Here is a 25,090-nt window from a genome sequence, read left to right as displayed (position 1 = left end):
GGTGCCTCTGTCCATGGAATTTTCTGTGAGAATACTGGAGTGGGCTGCCATTTTCTCCTCCAGGGGATCTTCCTGACCTAGAGATCGAACCCACGTCTCTTACATTTCCTGCATTGGCAGGTGGATTCTTCACCACTGAACCACCTGGGAAGCCCATTTTTGGAAAGAATACCACAAAAATGTCATGCCCTTCCCAGTGTATCCCAGCAGAAGGCACACGATGTCTGTTGTCCTTTTGCACTCTGACCACTTGTTTGCAGTGATGTCTATCAACCAGGTTTCCCACTGTAAAGTTACTGTTTTTCCCTTTGCATAATAATTACTTTTGGAGAAATACCATGAGACTATGCAAATATCCTATTTTTCATCGTACATTTGCCCACTAATCTTAGCATTCATTGCTGATGCTTGCCTACAACCATTACTATTATTGCATTGTGATTTTCTGTTTCCATCATACCTTCTACACTTATTAATTGAAATTCTAATATAATAAAAAGATTTCATTTATTTATTCCATTTTTAAAATATCTGTGTTAACTTGTGTATATTTTATTTCATGGGCTATAATCCATTACTGTATTTATTTTTGTTGCTTGAATTGTCCTATATTTGGCCATTAGTAATTCCATCCAGTTGGTTCCTGTGTTCTTCACCATTTCCCATTCTTTTATGAATATCTTCCTTACTTTCTGATAACATAAGATACTGCAAGCTCATTTTTCATTTTCCCTGGAATCAACCATTCTTCAAAGAGCTCTAGATCTTTTTATTGAAGAACAGTATCTAGAAACCAAGGTCTGGATACTAGGTGTTCTTATGGCTTAGGGTGTCAAGATAAGACTTGTAATGCACTGAATGCTATAGATTGCCATATTCCCATACATTATACTAAATTTCAAACCATGAATATTAACTTGAAATTTTTATTTTTCAACCTGTATCTTGTAAGTTAGCATTTTTGCATTTGTCAACAACAGGTATTTTGGCAATGTTAATATTATTCAGCTAATGTTGAGAACAGCTACTAGTTTTCATTTTAAATATGATAATAGAATATTTTCTGATTATGTGGTGGCTCAGAGGTAAAGAATCCATCTGCTAATACAGAGATGCAAAAGCCATGGCTTTTTTTATATTGCTTTTTAGTATGTTCTGTAATTCCTTTGATAGCCAGGCATGATGTACTGGGTAAAAGGAACTGCTGTAAATAGACCTATACTAATATGGTGGTAGGTTTTGGCCAGGAGTTGGGGCAGGTGATGTTTTATGTGATTAGATCTCAGTCTTTTTTCCTGTATCATTTTTAACTAAAGTTTTTCAAAATAATTTGTAGATGTTATAATACTTTATTATTATTTTTTATTGGGGTATAATTGTTTTAAAATGCTGTGCTAGATTCTGCTGCACAATGAAGTGAATCAGCTATATGTATATACACATACATCTCATCCCTCTTCCCAATATCTGCTGAATCACCAAAAAAGCAAGAGAGTTCCAGAAAAACATCTATTTCTGCTTTATTGACTATGCCAAAGCCATTGACTGTGTGGATCACAAGAAACTGGAAAATTCTGAAAGAGATGGGAATACAGACCACCTGACCTGCCTCTTGAGAAACCTATATGCAGGTCAGGAAGCAACAGTTAGAACTGGACATGGAACAACAGACTGGTTCCAAATAGGAAAAGGAGTACGTCAAGGCTGTATATTGTCACCCTGCTTATTTAACTTATATGCAGAGTACATCATGAGAAACACTGGGCTGGAAGAAGCAGAAGCTGGACTCAAGATTGCTGGGAGAAATGTCAGTAACCTCAGATATGCAGATGACACCACGCTTATGGCAGAAAGTGAAGAGGAACTAAAAAGCCTCTTGATGAAAGTAAAAGAGGATAGTGAAAAACTTGGCTTAAAGCTCAACATTCAGAAAACAAAGATCATGACATCCGGTCCCATCACTTCATGGCAAATAGATAGGGAAACAGTGGCTGACTTTATTTTGGGGGGCTCCAAAATCACTGCAGATGGTGATTGCAGCCATGAAATTAAAAGATGCTTACTCCTTGGAAGGAAAATTATGACTAACCTAGACAGCATATTAAAAAGCAGAGACATCATTTTGTCAACAAAGGCTCGTCTAGTCAAGGTTATGGTTTTTCCAGTAGTCACATATGGATGTGAGAGTGGGACTCTAATTAAAGCTGAATACAGAAGTATTGATGCTTTTGAACTGTGGTGTTGGATAAGACTCTTGAGAGTCCCTTGGACTGCAAGGAGATCCAACCAGTCCATCCTAAAGGAGATCAGTCCTGGGTGTTCATTGGAAGGACTGATGTTGAAGCTGGAACTCTAGTACTTTGGCCACCTGATGTGAAGAGCTGATTCATTTGAAAAGACCCTGATGCTGGGAAAGATTGAGGGCAGGAGAAGGGGATGACAGAGGATGAGATGGTTGAATGGCATCACCAACTCAATGGACATGAGTTTGGGTAAACTCTGAGACTTGGTGATGGACAGGGAGGCCTGGTGTGCTGTGGTTCATGGGGTCGCAAAGAGTCGAACACGACTGAGTGACTGAACTGAACAGCCCTCTTGGACCTCCCTCCCACCGACCCCTTATCCAGCCACTCTAGGTCAGCACAGAGTGCTGAGCTGAGCTCCCTGCACTATACATCAGATTCCCATGAGCTGTCTGAGCTCTCAGTCTTTTAATGAGCCTATTTTTCTGGACTGTGAGCTTCACATATGCTTCTGAGTTGAGACAGGATGGCTAAAGTGGGCTGAAGTTGGGTATTTCCCTTCCTCCAGGTTAGACTCTGATAATACCCCAGTTATCTCTGGTGGACTACCTTCTGCTGGCAGACCTTTTTAGGGAGAATAGAGTGCTCCGGTATATTTCTGTTGGTTTCTTCTCTCCTCCCCTCTGCCAGAGGCAGGAGGAAACTGTTTTCTGATGTTCACTGTGGAGATACTGGAGAAAAAAACTCACAAACATGGCCCTGCCTCCACCCCTTAGTGACTGGACCTCTGGAGGGTTTAATTCTCAGTGTTGTCCACCCTGAGCTGCCTGCACTTCAGCAATACAGTCTGGGTTTCCCTGTCCCCTGCTCTGGTTCCCATGGAGGCTGCTGCTCTGAGAAGTTGTGTCTCTCTGCATTTTCCTGAGAGTCTCTCCAATGTGGAGGCAGCACTGTGCCCTGTGACCTCACTGCTCTTATGGATCTAAGAGGAGTTGTTGATTTTTCAGTTTGTTCAGCATTTTACTTGCTCAGATGGAGCGGTGACTTCCAAGCTTTTTACATGCTAGACCAGAAACCAAAAGCTGGACAGTTTAAATCCCAACTGACTACTTTCCAAGCATTCAATTGTAGGAGTTGGCTTCTTTCTGAAACCCAAGGCACCATTAATAAGGCAGGATATCATGTATCCTTGATCTTTGTTATAAGTGTTTAGTTAATAAAAACTCTGCGGCCAGCCATGGCTCCTTTTTTTAAGAGGGGTGGGGTGAGTGGGAGTGAGTTCTCCTGTAGTTAGAATCTCTCCTTATTTCTGACTTTCCAGTGTCTGTTCTTCACATAAGTCATTTTTAAAGTTATGAATATATGATTTAAAAAATGTAGTTTAGTGTCATTCACTGAAGCATCCCTTCTATCTTTGCACATCCTGGATATCTTCCCAGGAGTTCACTTCCCACTTAGGAACCCAGTTCAAATGTCACTTCCTCGGAAACCCTCTCCTGACTCTTGTCCTTCCTCTAAAAACACTTCTCTCAGATTGAAATGACTCCAGTACTCTTGCCTGGAAAATCCCATGAATGCAGGAGACTGGTAGGCTGCAGTCCATGGGGTCGCTGAGGGTCAGACACAACTGAGCAACTTCACTTTCACTTTTCACTTTCATGCATTGGAGAAGGAAATGGCAACCCACTCCAGTGTTCTTGCCTGGAGAATCCCAGGATGGGGGAGCTTGGTGGGCTGCCGTCTATGGGGTCACACAGAGTTGGATATGACTGAAGCGACTTAGCAGCAGCAGCAGCAGATTGAAATGACACATTTTTTTGTGGTCTTTTGATAAATGCCTCTTTTGCCCCTTGAGACTGTCCCCTTTATTAGTTGAGGGCAAGCCCTGGATTTAACTTTTCTTGTTATGGAAGCCTAGTACCCCAAGCGTGGCTGGCACTGGAGGCAGCTAGCAAATGTTTGTTGAATGAATGAATGAATACGTGAATAAATGAATGAATAAACCCGTTTCCTCATAGCCACATACATTGGCATATAAACTCTTCCCTCATCTCCTTACCTGGCAACTATCTTAGAACTCTAAGTCCAGTGAGCTATCTTATTCTTGTGTAAAATAAGAATAGATGTGGACAGAAAGACAATTACCATATGATATCACTTATATGTGGAATCTAAAATATGACACAAATGAAGTTATCTGTGAAACAGAAACAGACTCACAGAGATAGAGAATGGAGTTGTGGTTGCCAAGGGGGAGAGGGATGGGAGAAGGATGGACTGGGAGTTTGGGATTAGCAGATGCGAACTATTATTTATAGGATGGATAAACAACAGGCGGTTTAGTGTACAACAGAGGGAACTACATTCAGTATCCTGTGATTAAACCGTAATAGAAAGAATGTGAGAAAAGAATGTTTGTATCTGTTTAGCTAAATCACTTCCTTGGGCTTCCCAGGTGGCTCAGTGATAAAGAATCCACCTGCCAATGCAAGAGACATGGGTTCAGTCCCTTAGTTGGGAAGATCCCCTGGAGAAGGAAATAGCAACCCACTCCAGTATTCTTGCCTGGGAAATCCCATGAACAGAGGAGCCTGGCGGGCTGCAGTCCATGGGGTGGCAAAGGAGTCTGACATGACTTAGCAACCAAACAACAGAAATTAATGCAACATTGTTAATCAGCTATACTTCAGTAGAATTTAAAAAATAGATATGGAAGTCAAGATGGTGATGATCCTTTAAATAAACTTGGGCTTCTTCTCCTAGGATTATGGGAGGTGCCACTTAAGATGGTGCACTTATTCTTGGCAAGCAGAACCCTTGACCTTAATTCCATAAGCCCTGAGCATTTCAGTGCCAGATTTCTAGACCAAGAGAACCAGCTTGATAGAAATAGCACCAATAACATATGGGAGTCAGGGGGCCCATATTCTCATTTCTTCACCCATCATTTTCAGCTCTGTAACCCTGCATGTAACATTTATATCTCTGAACTTAGCTTCTCTAGCCTTAAAAGGAGGGTCATCAGAGCAATGCACTATGGCTCAAGATTGTTGTGAAGACAACTTGCAAACCATAAAGAACTCTACACAGTCAATATATGTTATTTCTTAACCTCACTCACTAAAGAGAGGTGAGAGGGACCCGAAAGAAGCTCTAATGCTGAGATTCAGATGCTCTAATGCTTTGCACCAGACCTAGCCCTGTGCCTTAAGGCAATGACTCCAGTAACATTCCTAGAGCTTCCTTCCTATGAGAGGAGGGCGAATGATTTCCAGGATAACTAACACAGCAGCAAAGTCCTCTCTAATATTTCCAATCTGCAAGCCCTGCAATTTCCAGGCTGCAAGGGGCTTCTCTTCTAATCTCTAGAACCAGAGAAGCTCCTCACACTCTTCTTTCTGTATATGGCCATCATCTTTTATTTTTTGTTCACAGTTTTCTGGGGTGACACTAGTAATAGCCACTTTCCTAAAAACTACCAACCTTAATAGAGTTTCATGAGAGCTTGAGTGTACAACAGAATGCGTGGGGCCTGGCCAGCACTTTGGCTAAATTGTGATTAGGTGAAGCTCATTTGAGGGGTGATCAGCCCCTCTCATCTCCAGCTTTCTTTTCTTTCTATCCTTAACAGCTCCTCTACATCAGCTGCGGAAGCTGACACTATTTCCTCTTCTCAAATGGGCAGTGGAGAAGGACCTAACATCCTTGTTCCCATCCAAATATAAATGATGGGTGTGGGGGTGGGGTGGGGGAGGAGAGTAGGTTGCACCCAGGGACTCGGATCCAGTGAGTGCTGGCCCGCATCTTTAACAAGCCCCGGTGGAGAGCTGACTGATAGACTATCAGTACTCAAAGGGCAGAAAATGTGTCAGTTTGCTCACTGCTGAATCCTTGGCAGCTGGGACAGGACTTGGCTCATGCTGAGAGTTCAATCACAAGTTGCTGAATGAGGGTGTTCAGTAGAGGGAACCTTCATACATCTCTTTTCTTCCTCTCCTCCCTCTCTGGCAACTCTATACATTTGTATCTTAGTGTATCAGTTTTCTTGGGCTGCCATAACAAAGTACCATACATTGGGTGGCTCAAACAACAAAAATGTCTTTCCTTGAGTTTCTGGAGGCTACCAGTCCAAGTTTGAGATGTGGGCAGGAGTGGTTTCTCCTGAGGCCTCTTTCTTTGGTTTGTAGACAGCATTTTGTTTTTGTGTCTGCAGGTTGTCATTTCTCTGTGTGTATCTGTGTCCAACTTTCCTCTTCTTACAGGACAGCAGCCAGATGAAATGAGGGTCCACTCGAATGACCTCACTTTAACTCACCTCTTTAAAGACAGTTCAGTTTGGTTCAGTTCTGTTGCTCAGTCGTGTCCGACTCTTTGCGACCCCATGAATCGCAGCACACCAGGCCTCCCTGTCCATCACCATCTCCAGGAGTTCACTCAGACTCACGTCCATCGAGTCGGTGATGCCATCCAGCCATCTCATCCTCTGTCGTCCCCTTTTCCTCTTGCCCCCAATTCCTCCCAGCATCAGTCTTTTCCAATGAGTACTGGAGTTTCAGCTTTAGCATCAGTCCTTCCAAAGAACACCCAGGACTGATCTCCTTTAGAATGGACTGGTTGGATCTCCTTGCAGTGCAAGGGACTCTCAAGAGTCTTCTCCAACACCACAGTTCAAAAGCATCAATTCTTTGGCACTCAGCTTTCTTCACAGTCCAACTCTCACATCCATACATGACCACTGGAAAAACCATACCCTTGACTAGACGGACCTTTTCTCTAAATAGAGTCACATTCTAAGGTACAAGAGATTAAGACTTTAATGTCAAACTTTGGGGGCTGGGAAGATACAATTCAGTTCATAACATTTAGCAGGCTTTTAAAGTCCCACACTGTTTTTAATCATAGGATTTTCTCTGTCAGGATGGATATGAGAGTAGTGTCTTAACGGGACAGTGAAACCAGCAGGACCTCCTGGGGCTCCTGGACATGAAAGTGTTTCTTTGTCCCCCTGTTTCTCATTTGTAGGGAATAGACTTCACCCTCCACAACCTACCCTGAGTTCCAAAGGGCAGGTTCAAACAGTTGTTGCTCACGGAAGGGAGGGGATCCAGAGACAAGGGAGGAGCAGCCTTGGGGCAGAAACAATAGTGCAGCCTTGGGGCAGGGTCCTCATTCCACCTCAAGGGATATACACAGCAATATCTTTGAGGTCTTCAACAGAACTAAAACTCCCAACATTTAGAAAATGTTAATTCATGAAGCATTCTTAATTTTAGAGAAGGTCACAGTTTGATAATCTCTAGAACCAGAGAAGCTCCTCAGGAGACCACCTGAGGCCGGATTAAAGGAATGCAGGTCCTGCACACACCGGCATTCTTATCAGCAACCCCACCCTTGAACCATCCCACCCCCCTACCACTCCTCCCCTGCCCGGTTGGGACACAGTTTTGAATGGCATGAGTCCCTGTGTCCCCCTTTGTCTGGCAGAGCAATAAAATTATTCTTTTCTACTTCACCCAAAACTCTGTCTCCAAGATTCAAATCAGCACCGGTGTTCAGAGGCTGAGTTTTCAACATCAATACCAGACTCTTTTGGAGACTGTGAAATCATTCCCAATAGGCAGCCACTTATAAATGAGAATGGTCCTAAAGAAATAAACTTTTCTCCAAAATGGTTTTAGCGACTGACTGGACAGTACATATATTATAAGTGTGACCACAACAGGATAAAGTGAAATGCCTTTGATCCAGTGACATGGACCACAACTAGCAAAGCATCAATCAGTGGTGGAGAAAGGGCAATGCTGATAGCCACAGGATGCTAATAACATGTAGAAAACGATTTTCATAAGGCAGACTCAACATTTGATAGTTCACTTTTATTTTTGTGGGATTTTTTAAAAAAGAAAATAAACTCTCAGTAAATTAGAATGTTGCAACCTAATACCACAGTCCAGCTCATAAATGTTTTCCTTCAGAGTTCATTTGGAAGCATTTCAGACAGATTGTTAGGATTATTACTTTCTGGGATAAAATTATGCATTTTTTTTCAAACATTTCTTCCTCTACTCGTAACCCTCCTCTCAGTAATGTTTTGCATGTTGCAATAAAAAAGCAAGAAAAAAAAACTGTCTATTTTTAGATGAACACATTTGCCAAACTCAAGGAGACTTATCTAAATGCCTGCTTCCCACAGACATGGGCTGTTTTTCCAGTGCCAAACTCATAAGCCAATTTTTAAGAGTCAACATGGCCATGTTTCCACCCATCATTTTACACATTAAGCCCATCATTTTACACATTATCTTTAATCCCATCAATTCTCTTAAAATCATCCTTGTATGAAAGTGAGCAGATTCTGGGTGGGTCCAGGTAGACATCTATACTTAACAACCCTCATTCATCTTTAAAATGCTGCAGGAAGGGGCTTAACAGAGATGGAGCCAAGAGGGTGATGAGGAGTGTCTGGAGGAGATGCTGTGGGCTATGAGCATCAGCAATGCCAAGACAGGAGCCAGAAGTCTATGGATGATGAGCTCAGGGAGCTGAGTCTTAGAGGTGGGCCAGTGGGATGTCCAAGTCTGGTTGAACCAGGGAGAAAGCCAAACACTGTTCCATAAAGGAAGCAAGATGAGACACAAACCGTGCAGAAGCCCAGCTGACTCAAGAGACAAAAGACAGTCCTGGATTGTATATCAGAGCTGAGAAAGTGGTCTCACGTGACCCCCAACAAATTCTACTGAGCTCTTGGCTCTCTTGTCCGGAGAACCTTGAAGACTTCTCCAGACTTTGAGCAATCAAGAGCAACTTGTCCAAAGTCGATAGGAAGCCAGTGGCAAAATGAACTGGAATTTACAATTCCTAAATTTTTACCCTCTATTCAGAAATTTTTCACTTGAAACTGACCACTGCATTTAAAAGAGGACTTTAAAGACATTATAGAGATTCAACCAGAGACAGTTTACAAATCAAAATCAGCCTATAGGTACAAAAACCTGTACACAAATGTTTATAGTGACTTTCCAAAAATTGGAAACAATGCAAATTTTCCTTAGCCAGGGATGGATAAACAAACCATGAGCGAGTGAAATACAGCTCAGCAATAAAAATGAATGAATTACTGACACATGCAAGATCGTAGATGAATCTCAAATGAACTAAGCTCAGTGAAAGAAGCCAATTCCAAAAGGCTACAACTATTGGTACAGCCACTATGGAAAACTCAAAAAGCTAAAAATAGAGTTGCCATATGATCCAGCAGTCCCACCCCTGGGCATACACCCAGACAAAACTATAATTCAAAAATACATTCTCCCTTATGTTCATTGTAGCACTTTTTACAGTAGCCAAGACATGAAAGCAACCTAAATGTCCATCGACATATGAATGGGTAATAAAAATGTGGTATTTGTGTGTGTCTGTGTACACGCACACACTGGAATATCATTCAGCCATAAAAAGAATGAAATAATGCTATTTGCAGCAACATGAATGGACCTAGAGATTATGATACTTAGTGAAGTCAGAAAGGCAAATACCATATGATATCACTTATATATAGACTCTAAAATCTGACACAAATGGACTTATCTATAAAACAGAAGTAGACACACAGACAGACTTCTAGTTGTCAAGGTCAGGGAGAAGGTTGGCGAGGGGTAAATTGGGAGTTGGATTAACAGATGTAAATTATTGTATAGATAATGAATAAATAACAAGATCCTACTGTATAGCACCTGAATTATATTCAATAACCTGTAATAAACCATAGTGAAAAAGAATATGAAGAGTGTGTGTGTGTATATATATACACATACATATAAGAATCACTTTGCTGTACAGTAGAAATTAATATAACATTGTAAGTTATACTTCCATAAAATAAATTTTAAAAAATTAAAATAAAAGGCCATATAAGGTGAAAAAAGGGCTACTTGCTGTATACCTCCATCTATGCAACATTCTGGAAAGCAGAATAGAGGATCAAGAGGCTAAGAAGGGAGTGGGGGCAGGCTTGACAGCAATGTGCAGGGGAACATTTGGGGATGATAGAGTTGTTCTATATCTTTGTTGTGTTGGTAGTTCATGACCAGATGAATTTATAAAAGCTCTAAGAGTAGTATATATTTTCTTAATTTTATGGAGTATAGTTGATTTACAATGTTTTATTAGTTTCAGGTGTCCAGCAAAATGATTGAGTTATACATATATAGATATATATATATGCCTTTTTTAAAGATTCTTTTCTCATGCCTCCCTCTCATAGGGAAGACCCAGGTTTGATCCCTAGGTCAGAAAGATTCCCTGAAGAATGGAATGGCTTACCCACTCCAGTATCCTTTCCTGGAGAATTCCATGGACAGAGGAGTCTAGTGGACCAATAACCCACTATTACAGTTCATGGGTCGCAAAGAGTCGTACACACACACAGGCCATTGGAGAGTATTGAGTAGAGTTCCCTGGGCTATATAGCAGTTTCTTCGTAATTATCTATATAAAGTGGTGTGTATATGTCAATCTCAGTCTCCCAATTTATGCCCACTCCTCCCTTACCCTGGTAACAAAAAACAAGTTTGCTTTCTACATCTTAACTCTTATTTCTGTTTTGTAGATGTTTCATTTGTACCCCCCCCCTTTTTTTAAGATTCCACATATTAGAATAATTTTCAAGGCTGACATTTACTTTATGTAAAAACATCTGAATTTTAAGTTTTTTTTTTTTAAGAGAGAAAAGTAGCCTGTAGCTATGTTCCTGGGAAGCACTGGGATGAAAATAGGTAACAGCCAGACTGCCTCTCTAAAACTTGGCCCGGCCACTTACTTTCTTTAGCTTTTATGGACCTTATTTTCCCTATTTTATTTTTTTATTTTTATTTTTTATTTTCCCTATTTTAAAATGAGGGTAATTATGGTATCTACCTCACAGGATTGTCATAACAAAGAAATGCATATAATTAAAGTGTTTAGAAAGTTAGCTTTTATTTGATATGTCTCTGCACATTGTCCAGTTTATCCTCAGGATAAATTCATAGAGATGTAAATTCTGGGTCAAACATTTGCATTGTTACAGATAGATAGTGTTAATCACTCAGTTGTATCTGATTCTTTGTGACCCCATGGACTATAGCCCACCAGGCTCCAACGTCCATGGGATTATCCAGGCAAGAATACTGGAATGGGTAGCCATTCCCTTCTCCAGGGGATCTTCCTGACCCACGGATTGAACCCAGGTCTCTTGCGTTGCAGGCAGATTCTTTGCCATCTGAGCCACAACTGACATAGCACCTTCTAAGAAAACTGTGCCAATTTATATTCCCTCCAACAGAGGATACATGTGTTTCTGATCCTCTTCTATTGTGCCTAATACTAAACTTTTCAAACTTCAAAAGTAAAAAATGATATCTCATTGTTTCTTCCATTTGAGATTCTTTGATGACAAATGAGGTTGAACATCTTTTCCTGTATTTATTGGTCATAGCTATTTATTTTTATATGAATTGCCTATTTATTACCTTTTATTGAAATTAAAAGATGCTTACTCCTTGGAAGGAAAGTTATAGCATATTAAAAAGCAGAGACATTACATTGCCAACAAAGTTCTGTCTAGTCAAGGCTATGGTTTTTCCAGTGGTCATGTATGGATGTGAGAGTTGGACTGTGAAGAAAGTTGAGTGCCGAAGAATTGATGCTTTTGAACTGTGGTGCTAGAGAAGACTCTTGTGAGTTCCTTGGACTCCAAGGAGATCCAACCAGTCCATCCTAAAGGAGACCAGTCCTGGGTGTTCATTGGAAGGACTGATGCTGAGGCTGAGACTCCAATACTTTGGCCATCTCATGCGAAGAGTTGACTCATTGGAAAAGACTCTGATGCTGGGAGGGATTGAGGGCAGGAGGAGAAGGGGACAACAGAGAATGAGATGGCTGGATGGCATCACTGACTCGATGCACATGAGTTTGGGTGAACTCCAGGAGTTGGTGATGGACAGGGAGGCCTGGCGTGCTGGGATTCATGGGGTCGCAAAGAGTTAGACAGGACTGAGCGACTGAGCGACAGAACTGAACTGACTGATTGGACTATTTATAGTTTTATTGGCTTCCCTGATGGCTCAGATGGTAAACAATCTGCCTACCATGCAGGAGACCAGGTTCAATCCCTGGGTTGAGAAGATCCCCTGGAGAAGGGAATGGCAACTCACTCTAGTATTCTTCCCTGGAGAAATCCATGGACAGAGGCACCTTGTAGGCTGTAGTCTGTGGGGCTGCAAAGAGTAGGACACGACTGAACTACTAACACATACACTCATAGTTTTATTATTAATATATATGAGTCTGTCATAAAATAGGGTTATTAATAATAATTAAAATTTATTTTTTCATAGGTGCCCGACATTCTTGAGAGCATTGACAAATATTCCCATCTGATCAGGGGGCTTCATTGTAAACATCTACCACTATTTCTTTCACTTACCTTTAGAACTTGAATTTTTTAACGTTTCAATTTTAAAATTCCTTGGTGATTTCTACATTTGGGGGGGGTTGTGTTTAGGCATGGGGCCTTCCCTTTGGAAGGGAACTTTTCATACAACTCCTAGTTTTTCATTCCCATGTTTCTCATTCATTTGGAAGCTCTTTATGGCAGTTCTCACTATCTAGAATTATTCTGAAATAATAAATGTCTTTTAACTCCAAGATTTTAAAGGAGGTGTTTGGTGGCATTTTGAGCAAGAGATTTCAGAATGTGTATATTTCTTAGGAAGATGGGAGAGTTAGAAGTAGGAAGAAAGAAAGTAGCAGAGAAGGTGGCTCGCAACTGATGATGCTCTGGGGACCGGGGAGTTGTCCCTCCATGTAACGCCTCTGGGAGATTTTCTCATCTAATCCTGTCCACACTCTTCCTGTTATCTTCCCCTTCCCTCTGTCCCCCATCTCAGAAGTTTCCATTCTCTCTTTCTGCCCCCTGCCCACCTGGGCCCAGACTTCAAATCCACACTCAAAACAACATTGATGTTTTCCTATTGAACTTCTTCTAATTCTAAAATTTCCTTTGGAGATTAATGAAATCAGATCCTATAGTCCCAGCACCCTTTAAAGACTTGGCTCTTTACTGCTTTCTTGTTTAAAAACAACAATTTTGGAGAAATAAAATACAAAATAGAGGTGTAATATGTCTCCTGTGACCTCACATTTTTTAGGGTTATTTTTTCTTGCCTACTGATCCTGCATTCATGCTAATGTCTCCTTCTTTTATCCTTAAAAGTACTTGGTTCCATCAAAAACCAAAAGGAAAATAAACTATGTTTCTCCGGCGGTGTGAGGTGATAAAAAAGGACTCTAGCATTTTTAGAACCGTTTTTGATTAAGGGGAAAGAACCAATTTTAGTTGCCAAGTGTTTCTTCAAGGGGGAATAAAAGGCTAAATGTCTTTGCAAAAAGAAAGGAAAAGGTTTTTGTTTGTTTTCAGAATATACTTTTAAGAAGTTTCAATAAGAAAGGAAAATAGATAAACACTAGATAAAGGTATAAGATCTGTTGTCTCAAAGTGAGGGGAAAAAGTCCACTGATTTATGACCCAGTTATTAATTGCATAATCAGTTACTGGATTATGCAAACACTAGCACCAAAATTTGTCATCAGGTTATCACTGAAATTCCTTGGGATTAACATATACACACCACTATATATAAGGTAGGTAACCATCAAACGCCTACTGTATAGCACAGGGACCTCTACTCAATATTTTGTGATAACTTAGGTGAGAAAAAAAATCTAAAAAAAGAATGAATAGGTATATGTATAATTGAATCACTGCTGTACATTTGAAACTAACACAACACTAAATCAACTGTACACCACTAAATTAAAAGTTTTTTAAAAAAAACAGTAAAAATCCTGAAGGGAAGGAAGAAATTCCTAAGTATGACAGAATTATGGGGAAAAAATTTTTAATTGGGTGTCTATATATATATTTGTATATTCACACATATATAAACAAGTGTGTATATACATATATAGATGCATCCATAAACACATAAATATAGGTGTGTATATATATTTGGAACATATCTATAATATCGTATGTATATTTGGAAATGACATAATACTTATCAAAACAAGTCACATATTTTGGAAAGACAGATTAGTTAGAAACACAAATAAGCAGATCCATTCTCCTCCCCTAGAGAAATCTGATAATTTTAAGACCCTGAGCACAGATGCTTCTGGCCTTTTCCAGCAGGCACAATACCAAGGTGGTATCTCAGAAGACAAGCATACTTTAGTGGTAGATAACTGTTTTCTCAGCCTCTGAATAACTGTGGCCACATTCTTATGAAAAAAAAAAATAATAATAAAATCATGGCCTGTTTTGCCAGTTACTTGAGTTTTCCTGAGCAGGAAAATTCCCACCCTGAGGCCTAGGAATCAAAGTTCCCAAAGAAAAAGCACTCCTGCCCCTAATGGTCAGGAGTGTGACTCTCAGTTTCTCCTCTATAGTGACAATCTGATCATGATGCAAGCTCTGAAGTGTGTGTGTGTCTCCCAACACTTTCAAGTGCACATGCAAAAATTCAGCAGAATTATAGTTGACATTAGCCTGTCTTAATAATTGTTCCATTTCCTTCATCTCTCTCTTTTTCAGGATATTATCTCATGATTACTTTTCCTCCCATTTCATAGGAGGATAAAGTCCCTGCCCTGTTTCTGACACTATGCCTGGTGCTGTGGATGCAAAGATTCTTTCTTTCTTCCTTTATTTCAGCCCCTACCATTCCATAAAATCTTTGTGATATGCAAACCCAAAGAAAGATTCCTGCCCTGGAAGAGCTTATAGTCTTTTTTCTTGGTCATTTCCAAAGAGTCAATGCTTACAATTTGTCTGTTATTTATAAAGTGTCCAATCTCAAGATATAAACATTTCACCTTATTTAGAGACAAAAACAAAGTGCATGATCCCTTGGAATCCGTTTTCGTAATGGAACTTTCCTGTCTGACGTTGTGCAATAGACGCAGATCAGACCGAGTGCCACCTGTACTACACTTGTCTAAATATTGGAGTTCAGATTACACAGGAAGAACAGAGTCCCTGTTTCTTCAAATCAGTAGCTCTTTTTCCTCTGACATAGCAAAAATGCACTGTTGTGCAGGGAGAGATGAATGTCAACAGAAAAAAACGTGAAAAGCATTGAAAATGGTGAAATTCTAATATGTTTTCAAAACTAGTAGACTTAGAAACTTTGCTTGCTGACTTTATAGGTTTGAACCCTTGGAAAAGAGTGTTTTATTCCATGAGTCATAGATACTCAAGTTGTAGCCCTTGACTTACTGTCTTCCTTAATCTCACACACGGAGCTCTTTTCAGTAGTTCCCAACCTTTCTGGCACCAGGGACTGGTTTCATGGAGGAAACTTTTTCCACATACCAGGAGTGGGGGCAGGGATGACTTGGGGATGGTTCAGGGGCCTTATATTTATTGTATACTTTATTTCTATTATTATTATTACATCAGCTCCACCTCAAATCATCAGGCATTAGGTCCTGGAGGTTGGGGACCCCTACTAGATGACCTTCATTTGACTTGTTGAACGTTGTTGTTATTTAGTTACTCGATCTTGTCCGACCATTTGCGATCCCATGAACGACAGCCCGCCAGGTTCCTTTATCCATAGAATTCTCCAGATTAGAATACTGGTTGCTGCTACCGCTGCTAAGTCGCTTCAGTTGTGTCCAACTCTGTGCGACCCCATAGACGGCAGCCCACCAGGCTCCCCCGTCCCTGAGATTCTCCAGACAAGAACACTGGAGTGGGTTGCCATTTCCTTCTCCAATGCATGAAACTGAAAAGTGAAAGTGAAGTCGCTCAGTCGGGTCTGACTCTTCGCGATCCCATGGACTGCAGCCTACCAGGCTCCTCCATCCATGGGATTTTCCAGGCAAGAGTACTAGAGTGGGGTGCCATTGCCTTCTCTGGAGTGGGTTGCTATTTCCTTCTCCAATTAAACATTAGCACCAGCTCAGTTCAGTTCAGTCGCTCAGCCGTGTCCGACTCTTTGCGACCCCATGAATCGCAGCACGCCAGGCCTCCCTGTCCATCACCAACTCCCGGAGTTCACTCAGATTCATGTCCATCGAGTCAGTGATGCCATCCAGCCATCTCATCCTCTGTCGTCCCCTTCTCCTCCTGCCCCCAGTCCCTGACAACGTCAAAGTCTTTTCCAATAAGTCAACTCTTCACATGAGGTGGCCAAAGTACTGGAGTTTCAGCTTTAGTATCATTCCTTCCAAAGAAATTCCAGGGCTGATCTCCTTCGGAATGGACTGGTTGGATCTCCTTGCAGTCCAAGGGACCCTCAAGAGTCTTCTCCAACACCACAGTTCAAAAGCATCAATTCTTCTGCGCTCAGCTTTCTTCACAGTCCAACTCTCACATCCATACATGACCACAGGAAAAACCATAGCCTTGACTAGACGGACCTTAGTCAGCAAAGTAATGTCTCTGCTTTTGAATATTAGCATGCACATCTTTTAAACCATGGATCTTTGGAGTCCAGTCCTGATAGTCCAGTCTATCATCTGAATCCGATGCTGTGTCTATAGAAAAAGAAACTTTCAACTTTTTAAATTGAAGTATAGTTGATTTACAATATTATGTTAGTTTCAGCTATACAGCCAAGTGACTCAGTTATATGGATGTATATATATGTTCTGATTATTTTCCTTTATAGTTCATTTAAAAATGTTTAATATGGTTCCCTGTGCTATACAGTATATTCTTATCTATTTTATGTATAATGATGTATTTCTGTTAATCCCACACTACTAATTTATTCCTCCCCCTTTCCTTTCCCCTTTGATAAGATGTTTCTTTCCTATGTCTGTAAGCCTATTTCTGTTTTGTATATAAATCCATGTGTATAATTTTTTAGATATCAGTAAGGTCATTTAATATTTATCTTTCTTTGACTTCACTCACTATAATAAACTTGTCCATCCATGTTGCTGCAAATGGCAATATTTCATTTTTTTAATGACCAACTAATAGTCCTGTGTGTGTGTTCTGTGTATCCATCTTCTTTACCCATTCATCTGTTGATGGACACTTACATTTCTTCCATGTAACCAGAGATATTTTGACTGATTTTAATCCTGAAGATATGAGTCTATTAAAAAAAAAAAAACATTTTTCACAAGAATTATTGTCTTTGGTTGGGTTCTTTAAGAGCAGACATTAAATATTAGAAAATAAGTAGTTTATTTGAGGAATAACCCCCAGAAACCATTGCTAAGGAAGTAGGGAAGAGAGATGTGAAAAGGAAAGATTATTATCACGACCCTGACTGGGTGGGCAACTAGGGCTTTGTCTCACTGGGGAAGTCTGGAGACAGGAAGCACATACCTTAGAGTCACCCTAAGAAAGAAGCCTTGCTAGCTCATGGACCTAACTATCCATCCAGTCCCCATCCATCATGGGCTGAGGGTAATGCCCTGGCCCAGCCAAGAGAAGCCCCTAGAGAAGAATCATAGTTGCTTGCAGTCTGACCAGTTCCTTTGTCTGGAAAGGTGAATGCCAAGGGCATGTGGCTACAAATCATTTTCCTGTACAAACTCCATTAAACCAATTTAATTCCTTGATTGGTTTTCCATATGGCATGGCCAAAAAAGTTTCCCCATCTTTTTTTCTTTTCATTTTCACCTCAGTTCTACTGGAATTAACCAATTATGGTTTCAGCTACTATAAGTTTTCTTCTGTGGCTGTTAATTCTGCCAATCCAAGTTTCCCATCTCTGCATCTAAATTTTACTTTGCAGATATAACCATGATCATTTTCATTTGTGCTTGGTTGCACCTCCTGAGAAAAAATAAGCATCATACATGAGATTAAGAAAAATGGAGAGTTCTGCCTGTGTATTAGCCAATCACTGAGATTGTTGTGAACATTACTCCTCAAAGAGTCTAAGACTTCTCTGTTGCCCAGTCCTGCTGTAACCCAGCTTCACCTCATCTGAATGTGTGTGAAAGGGAAATGATCTCAGTCATGTCTGACTCTTTGCGACTCATCAGTGAATTTATATGTAAGCCTCCTCCCTAAGCCTCAAATTCCTCTTCTGCCAAAACATAGAGGCAGAGAACAAACGTATGGATAGCAAGCAGGGAATGTAGGGGGGAGGAGTGGATTGGAAGATTGGGGTTGATATGTATATACCTTATGTATAAAATAGAAAACTAGTAAGAACCTACTGTATAGCACATGGCATTCTACTCAATACTCTGTGCTGATTTAAATGGGAAGGGAATCCAAAAAGAGGGGATATATGTGTACATACAGTTGATTCACTTTGTTGTACAGCAGAAACTGACACGACATGGTAAAGCAACTCTACTGCAACAAAATAAATGAAAACGAAAAGCAAATTCCTTTCCTGCAAAATTGTGCTAATAATAAAGACTTTTTAACTTGCTGCTGCTGTTAAGTCACTTCAGTCATGTCCGACTCTGTGTGACCCCATAGACGTCAGCCCACCAGGCTCTCCCGCCCCTGGGATTCTCCAGGCAAGAACACTGGAGTGGGTTGCCATTTCCTTCTCCAGTGCATGAAATTACAAAGTGAAAGTGAAGTCATTCAGTCATGTCTGACTCTTAGCGACCCCATGGACTGCAGCCTACCAGGCTCCTCCATCCACGGGATTTTCCAGGCAAGAGTACTGGAGTGGGGTGCCATTGCCTTCTCCTTTAACTTGCTAGGAATCAGTTAAAGTAAATTTGTTAAAAGGATTCCTGGCCTAGAATAAGTGTTCAATATGTTTTGTTGATTATTAGCATTGTTGTTGTTATTTAATATTATTATAGTTTCCCTGCTTATCCATGGGGGCATTTCCAGAACTCTCAGTGGATGCCTGAAACCTCAGAGAGTACTGAACCCTCTAGATACTATGTTTTTTCCCTATACATAAAGATGAATTTATTAATTAGGTACAGAGATTAACAATAATAACTAAGAATACAGTAGAACAATCATAACTATATACTATAATAAAAGTTAGGTGAATCTGGTCTCTCTCACTCAAAACATCTTATTGTACAAATTCAATGTTTTTTCAGTCTTAGCTAATTACTTCTCACCTACTTCTTAACTTTTGCAGCTTGTGGTGTGACCACAAAACTAGCATGAGTGTTTTTCTCCTTCTTCACAGTTTCACATACATAAGATTTGTTCTTCCTGTAGCTTTTAGCAGCTTTAGCGTAGGATTTTGTTTCTTACTAAGTGGAGAATGCTCACCTTTTCACTGAGAGGAATCACTTAGGGCTTCTCTTTAGCACATTTTAATTGCTAGCATCACTCCTTTTTAATTTTTTTTGGTCATGCCCTGCAGCATGCAGGATCTTAGTTCCCCTGACCAGGGATTGAACCCACACTCCCTGCATTGGAAGCGTGGAGTATTAACCCCTGGAACACTAAGGAAGTCCCTAGCATCACTCCTCTCCCAGTTTAGTGCTATTATTAAGTAAAGTAAGTGTCACTAGAAGAAGCACTGAGACACCAAGTTGGCTACTAAGCAACTACAGATAGGACATGCAGGACCAAGAGGTCATTCACATCCCAGGCAGGATGGCGTGAGATTTCATCACGCTGCTCAGAACAGCATGCAGTTTAAAAGTTTGATGATGAGTTGTTTATTTCTGGAATTTTCCACTTAATATTTTCAGACTGTGGTTGACCACAGGTAACTGAAACCAAAGAAGCAAAACCATTAATAAGGAGAGACTGTTATAATGATATGTCAGTTATTTCATATACTACCAGTCACTCTGCCAAAACCATACTCGCCACCCACATATTTGTAAGAGCGAAAGGCTGAGGTAAGATGGCAGCCAAAATGCCCTACTTCACTGGTAAAACACTTGCCTTATAGGCCTGTTGCTGATAGGGGGATGATAAAACAGTATGTGTGATGAGCCTGGTACATAGTAGGCACTTAGCATATGCTTCCCTCCCCCTTTTTTCTATTTATTTATTTAGTTGCAGCATGTGGGATCTAGTTCCCAGACCAGAGATTGAACCCAGGCCACATGCATTGGGAGTGCAGAGTCTTAGCCACTGGACCACCAGGGAAGTCCTTTTTTCTTTCTAAATTAGTTTTTCATTGGAGTATAGTTGCTTTACAATCTTAAGTTAGTTTCTACTGTATAGCAAAATGAACCAGACATACATACACATATATCCCTTCCCTTTTGGACTTCCTTCCCATTCAGGTCATCACTATGATCTTATTTACAAATCAGAAATAGAGACACCGGTGCTTCTTCCCTTATGATGTAAGGTGTGTGCCTTGGGTCTGGAGGATATGGCATTATGACGAGTATCTAAAGCATTTCCAGAAGTCTGGCCTTCCTGAGTCCAGTAGGGTTGGAGATCTGTTGATTTATGTGTCATACTGAGTTACAGTGAAGTTCCTATATTTTTTCCAAAATGCCTTAAGAAAGCCGTGATTTGCTGTTCTTGTTTGTATGACTCTCATTCTGCAATCGGCATGTCAGGTTGCTCTCTGTGCTATTTATAATTAATTATGAGTTTTGATCAATTCTATAAAATTTGTGCTTCTATTTTGTGTGTTTTTTTTTTTTAGACTTAATTGTGGGTGCATTTGGAACAGGAAAAGTAGCAGTTTACAGGTATGTGGTTGATGGTCTGCAAATGTTCTTTTTTTTTATTATAACATATTAACTTCAGGTATATGACATTCAATATTTGTATATATTGCAAAATGATTACCATGATAAGTCTCATTAATTACATCCATCACCACATAGTTACAACTTTTTTTGTCCTGTGATAAGAAATTGTAAGACCTACCCTCTTGGCAACTTTTCAATATACTGTATATATAACAATAACATGGTATTATTAACTATAAACACCATGCTGTATGACTTATCTTATAAATAATAAATCCCCAAGACTTACTTATTACTAGACGTTTGTACTTGTGACCACTTTCACCCTTTTCTCACCCCCTCTCACTGCCATCTCTGGCAACCACCAATCTGTTCCCTATATCTGTATGTTCATCTTGTGATTTTTATTTTTGTTTTTAGATTGTACATGTAAGTGAGATCATATGATATTTGTCTTTTTCTGAATTTTTCACTAAGCATAATACTCTCAAGGTCCTTCTGTGTTGTTACAAAAGGCAAGATTTCCTTTTGTGTCTGAATAGTATTCTGTTGAATATGTATACCACATTTTCTTCATTTCTTCATTGATGGACACATTCTTCTAGTTGTTTCAGATACATTTCCTCTTTGTTTTTAGTTTTGCCTTAAAGAGTATATCCCAATTATTTATTTTGGAGAACATTTAGATGCTCTTTTTTAAAGTTTGCAGGAATATTTTCCCCTCAGTATTTTTTCCTGTCTTTCAACCTTTCTGTTTTTGTTCTCATATCTCATGACCAAACTTCCAGCCTCTACTAACATAATGTTAAATAAGATATGAATCTTAGCTGAACTTACAAAATGACACACTCTTTAGATGGCCCTCCATTTAAATACTTCTCTTTGCTTTAAAAATGCATTAAAATGTGCTTATAGATAAGGAAGGTGGGGTGAGGGAATGGTATTATGTATCCTGGCCTCTGTAATCAAGTGTGGACACTAAATTAGGGAATAGAAATACTATCCAAGAATCAGTAGTCTCCAAAAGCAAGCATTGAACAATTCAAATAGGACAGATCTGGATTTTAAAATACTTAGCCATTGCACCTCTAATCCAATTTGACTGTTTTTCTAATAAAAAGAATGCGCTGTGAAGAGACAGACATACATACAAGGAGAAGACCATGTGAAGACTGGAGTTAGGCTGCCACAAGTGAAGAACTTTCAGAAGCTAGGAGAGACCCCTGAATGAATCCTTCCTTCGAGCTTTCAGATAAAACATGCTTCTCCTGATCCCTTGGTGTCAATAAATTTGTGTTGCTTAAACAAAAAAGAAAGAAAGGAAAAAAGAAAAACCTGGCCATTCCAGACACTCACCCATTTGTAATCTTGGGCCAGTTTCTATAACTTTCTGAGCCTCAGATTTTTTTTTCATATGTCAAATGGGCATAATACTTACATTATATAAAGTTATTTTGTTAAAAGGATTGAGACTCTGCATGTAAAGTACACAGAATAATAAGTAACCAGTAGGCAGTGATCGAAAATTGAGATTGTTTTCTTGTTTAAAAAAGTGTTACAGGAATGTAAGACACCAGGTTAGTGTGTATCGAAAGGCAGAGAGCTGACCCAGGTGTTCTGGGCACATGACCTAGCACAAACCTAGGTCAGCTCCCCGAGGGATTCTAAAGTTGGTTTCCTCAAGGAGGTAGGATTATGTCCATCAGTACTAAGACATCCTCAGAGGGCTGATGTATACCAACCACTCTCCATTTCAGGAAGTAGCGAATCAGGTGATTGGAATGCTCAAAATACAGGAAGGATTGGGGCTGTGTTTGTGGCCATGAAGCAGCACCACTTGGAGGCTCCCCCGTCCCCGGGATTCTCCAGGCAAGAACACTGGAGTGGGTTGCCATTTCCTTCTCCAATGCATGAAACTGAAAAGTGAAAGTGAAGTCGCTCAGTCATGTCCGACTCTTAGCGACCTCATGGACTGCAGCCTACCATGCTCCTCCGTCCATGGGATTCTCCAGGCAAGAGGCACTTGGAGCTGATGGAGTGCAACTGACTCATGGTCCAGCCACTATGCTCTGAATCTACATTTGCAACAAGGCCCTGTTTCCCATAAAAGGCTCCCAGTCAATTACTGGACACAATAGAGATACAAACGTAGGCCCACCTGGAGCTCCACAAACAGGCAACTTTGGCTTAAGACCCTCTTCCCCAAGTGCCCCAGCTGGAGCTTCTTTCCCAGGTTGCCTTTTCTTTCCTTGTTCATTCCCAGGGATCAGACCTACATCACACTCTTGACTCCTAGCCTCCTCTCTCCCCTTTTTCCTTCATAGGTATTTACCTTAATAAATGTCTTGTGTGTCTAATCCTGTCTAACCTGCTTTTCAAAGGACTGGAGCTCATACAATATTGAAAATAAAAATCACCTAACAGTGTACAGATAGCATAAAGGAGTTTAGGAAAATTCCCACTAGGCACCATTATGGTAATCATGAAATCCTTTAAAGCAGTGCCCTAAACAGCACGTTGCCCCATGGCCCAGCCCTCCCACCTGTCAGAGGAAAACTTAAGCAGCATAGCATCATCTCACATTGTCATCTGGAGAGCTGGCTCCCAGCTCTCCTGTCTTGGCACCAAGCTTTAAAAATTTGCCCCGTTCCCTTTCCCAGTGATTTACTTTCTGGTCTGGTTTATCCTCACCTGGGTGGTTGGAATTGAGTTTACTCTGTATTAGTCCCTCTCCTCCAGCTTGGCTGCACAACAGAATCACCTGGAGGGTGTGTTTGACATTCCAGTGCCTGGCCTTGACCCCCGGGGGTTCTGATTCAATTGATCTGTGGTGAGCCTGGGTCTGGTTTCTGTTTTAAAGCTGTTGGCTGCTTCTGTTGTGCAATCAGGATTTGAGAACCACTGCTCTGTATGAAGCACAGAATGAGTCCACCCACCCTCATGGGTTTAGGTCAATCTGCAAAGCTTGGCTAGAAAATTGCCAATCAACATTTAAAAATCCCCACTGGCTATCTATTTTACATATGGTAGTGTGTATGTTTGCATATTACTCTCTCCATTTGTCCCACCTTCTCCTTCCCGCTGTGTCCACAAGTGTATTCTCTATGTCTGCGTCTCCGTTGCTACCCTGCAAATAGGTTCATCAGTACCATCTTTCTAGAGTCCATATGCGTGTGTTTATATATGATATTTGTTTTTATCTGACTTATGAGTCAAGGAGCTCAAACTGGTGCTCTGTGACAACCTAGAGGGGTGAGATGGGGTGGGAAGTTGAAAGGAGGTTCAAGAGGGAGGATACACGTATATACCTATGGCTTGATTCATGTTGATGTATGGCAGAAACCAACACAATATTGTAAAGCCATTATCCTTCAATTAAAAGTAAGTAAAAAATTTTTTAAAGTAAAAAGATAACAAAGCAAAAGACATTTAAAAGTCCCTATCCAGGGACTTCCTGGGTGGTCCAGTGGCTAAGACTCCACGTTACCAACGCAGGGAACCTAGGTTCAATCCCCAGTCAGGGAACTAGATCTCACATGGCACAACTAAGACCTGGCACCTCCAAATAAATGAAATAAAAATTCATGTACTTACAGATGTGATGCAAGTGACTGTAGGATGATGTATTTCTTCATATTCAGATGTGAATGTGGATAGACTAGCAGATCCCAGGGAAGTATTTCATAGCCATGTCACCAAAATACTGTGAGCACTCCATAGACAGAGCAGGTCCGTGAATGCGGCTTTGCTCCACAGTCTCACAGCTCCGTAATATTCATGAGCAACCAGAGGTGTCTGAACATAGCTGCTTGAGTCCTGAGGCCACCTGTTCACGCAGTGAGGGGAACTCTTGGCACTGGGGCTGGGACTGCTGGCAGTGGCTTCTGCCTGCTGCTCGCAGGACTGGTTAAAGCCATGCATCTTCTCCCTGCAGAGCGAGGCCAGTTGTGACAGTGGGGGCCCAACTTCTCCTGCAGCCGGTGATCATCAATCTGGAAAACAAAACCTGCCTGATTCCAGAATCAATGGCACCTGTAGCCTGGTGAGTTTCTACAGTGCTTCTTGCCCTCTTGTGTGAACTCAGATCACCTGGGAATCTTGTGAACCTGCACTTCGGGGGCCATAAATCTGGGGTGGGACCTGAGACTATGTTTCTGAAGATGCTCCAAAGTGGTGCTGAT

General features: G+C 40.7%; 1 protein-coding gene across 2 annotated transcripts in view; it reads left to right on the top strand.

Moving 5' to 3' along the window:
• Positions 1-25,090, top strand: part of ITGA8 (integrin subunit alpha 8) — a 194,916-nt gene that overhangs the window by 69,107 nt on the left and 100,719 nt on the right. For both annotated transcript variants that reach the window (XM_027960110.2, XM_060397387.1), the window contains exons 14-15: positions 20,861-20,906; positions 24,844-24,951. In XM_027960110.2, the coding sequence (XP_027815911.2) occupies positions 20,861-20,906; positions 24,844-24,951 (154 nt within the window). The remainder of the gene's footprint in view (positions 1-20,860; positions 20,907-24,843; positions 24,952-25,090) is intronic.

Source organism: Ovis aries, chromosome 13 (assembly GCF_016772045.2).
Source record: "Ovis aries strain OAR_USU_Benz2616 breed Rambouillet chromosome 13, ARS-UI_Ramb_v3.0, whole genome shotgun sequence".
Lineage (NCBI taxonomy): Eukaryota > Metazoa > Chordata > Mammalia > Artiodactyla > Bovidae > Ovis > Ovis aries.
This window is presented reverse-complemented; position numbering and strand designations above follow the sequence as displayed.